This window comes from Phytophthora parasitica (genome assembly GCF_000247585.1).
Source record: "Phytophthora parasitica INRA-310 unplaced genomic scaffold supercont2.20, whole genome shotgun sequence".
Taxonomy (NCBI): domain Eukaryota; phylum Oomycota; class Peronosporomycetes; order Peronosporales; family Peronosporaceae; genus Phytophthora; species Phytophthora nicotianae.
In genome coordinates, this window is record NW_008649006.1 from 1,017,601 (window position 1) to 1,019,090 (window position 1,490).

Below are 1,490 nucleotides of genomic sequence, written 5' to 3' on the forward strand. Positions count from 1 at the left end.
GAATTGTAAATGCACACAGACCAGTGGTCTGTCAAATGTAACCATTGGTGTATCTCACACCAACGTGAAATCCATTGTCGTAATCAAGTGGCTACATGTAGCCAAATGCGTGTAACCCCGTTACAAGCGGGGTACTTAATTGCGCCATGTAGCGATGAAGAAGGGTATAGTTGAAGAGGTCCCGCAGGTACGACTCCTGCTCAACCAGAAACGCCATCTCCAGCTGGTATTGCTCCCGTTCTGTAGCGGTCGCATCTGCGCCTGGCTCCGCAATGTGGATGGGCCGAGACAGCAGATCCTCGTACCCGAGACGGGGCGGGGACGCTTATATTTAATCTCCGCGACACGACGAGAATTCGTCCGGCTTGTGAGATGCGTTAGAATCGCATCTTTCCAGCACTGAAAGTCGCCTGTCTTCCCGTTGAACTTGAGACCAACAAATTTTCCCTTATCTTCATTAGGCATCTGAGAGTCTCAACTTGAAATGTTGAACAGTCAGTTTTAATTTAAACTGGTACTTATATTTATTCTCTTGTTGCCCTCCAATAAACTGGTGCGCTCAGTTGTTGGCAAAAGGAGAAGTGGGCTCTCTTTGCCATCTAGACTATCATCGCGCGAGAGGTTTTGCCTGTTGTAGGGAGATTATATTTATTCTGATTGGCTATTTATTTGTAACTTAAAGTGACTTCACCCATCCTTATTGGTAGAGCCGCCAATCTGACCGGTGGACACTTACCACTAGCCGGTGGTATTTCTGGCAATTCAGCCATCAACCCAACAGTAGCCTCCAGGACAGGGCGGCCAGACAAGCACATGGAGTCTATCTGTCATATTCTTTTTTTTCTGAGGAGATAGAATCTCCACTGTTGTGTTTAAGTACACTTTTATTGTGAATCCCGGCTATATTGGACGCCATGGCCTATTGGGTAATTCGGTAAACAATCCAACGCCCAGTGTGAATGGCTAAAACGCGAGACTGCATTTACGAATCTTCACCGACGATGAGGAGGCTGCAGCGCGGAGTGCGGAGACCGCAGTGCGGTCTCACCAGCGCGGAATCCTCAGTGCGGAACCAACCGTCGGTGATCTTCAAGGTCATAGTGACGAACGCTAATTGTACGTGAATATATGCTCGGCGAGGTTTATAACACTGTTTTCTTGCTTACTGGTTACTGCTACCTGTGTGCTTCTCGTACGCGTCATGCAAAGAACAGGGACACAGGGACACGCTCACCTCAATGCTGTACTGCGCTGCCTGTACGCGTTTTGTCAGCTTGGATTGTCTCGAAAGGAGCTTGCCCACGTGTTCATCATCGGCAACTGGATTCGGGTCTTTGAGTCCACAGGAACTTTCGAGCGTGCTCAGACAAACGGGAGCAAAACGTTCACGGTCGAGCACTGAAAATAGTTGTACGAGCTCTACGCAGAGCGCCCACTAGCCTATTTAGACGAAGCCCAAGCTGCCTTCCAACGCACACACAAAATTTCAA

At 48.7% G+C, this 1,490-nt stretch overlaps 1 protein-coding gene across 2 annotated transcripts; it reads left to right on the top strand.

Annotated features, from left to right (window-relative positions):
* The first annotated feature begins 848 nt into the window (after positions 1-848).
* On the top strand, positions 849-1,490 carry PPTG_10179. Of its 2 annotated transcripts, none has more exons than XM_008905463.1 (2): positions 849-1,116; positions 1,215-1,490. In XM_008905463.1, the coding sequence occupies exons 1-2, from the start codon at positions 960-962 to the stop codon at positions 1,400-1,402; spliced, it is 345 nt and encodes a 114-aa protein (XP_008903711.1). In that variant the 5' UTR covers positions 849-959; the 3' UTR covers positions 1,403-1,490. The 2 variants fall into 2 exon arrangements, with proteins under 2 accessions (XP_008903711.1, XP_008903712.1); XM_008905464.1 differs by having other exon boundaries at positions 1,223-1,490.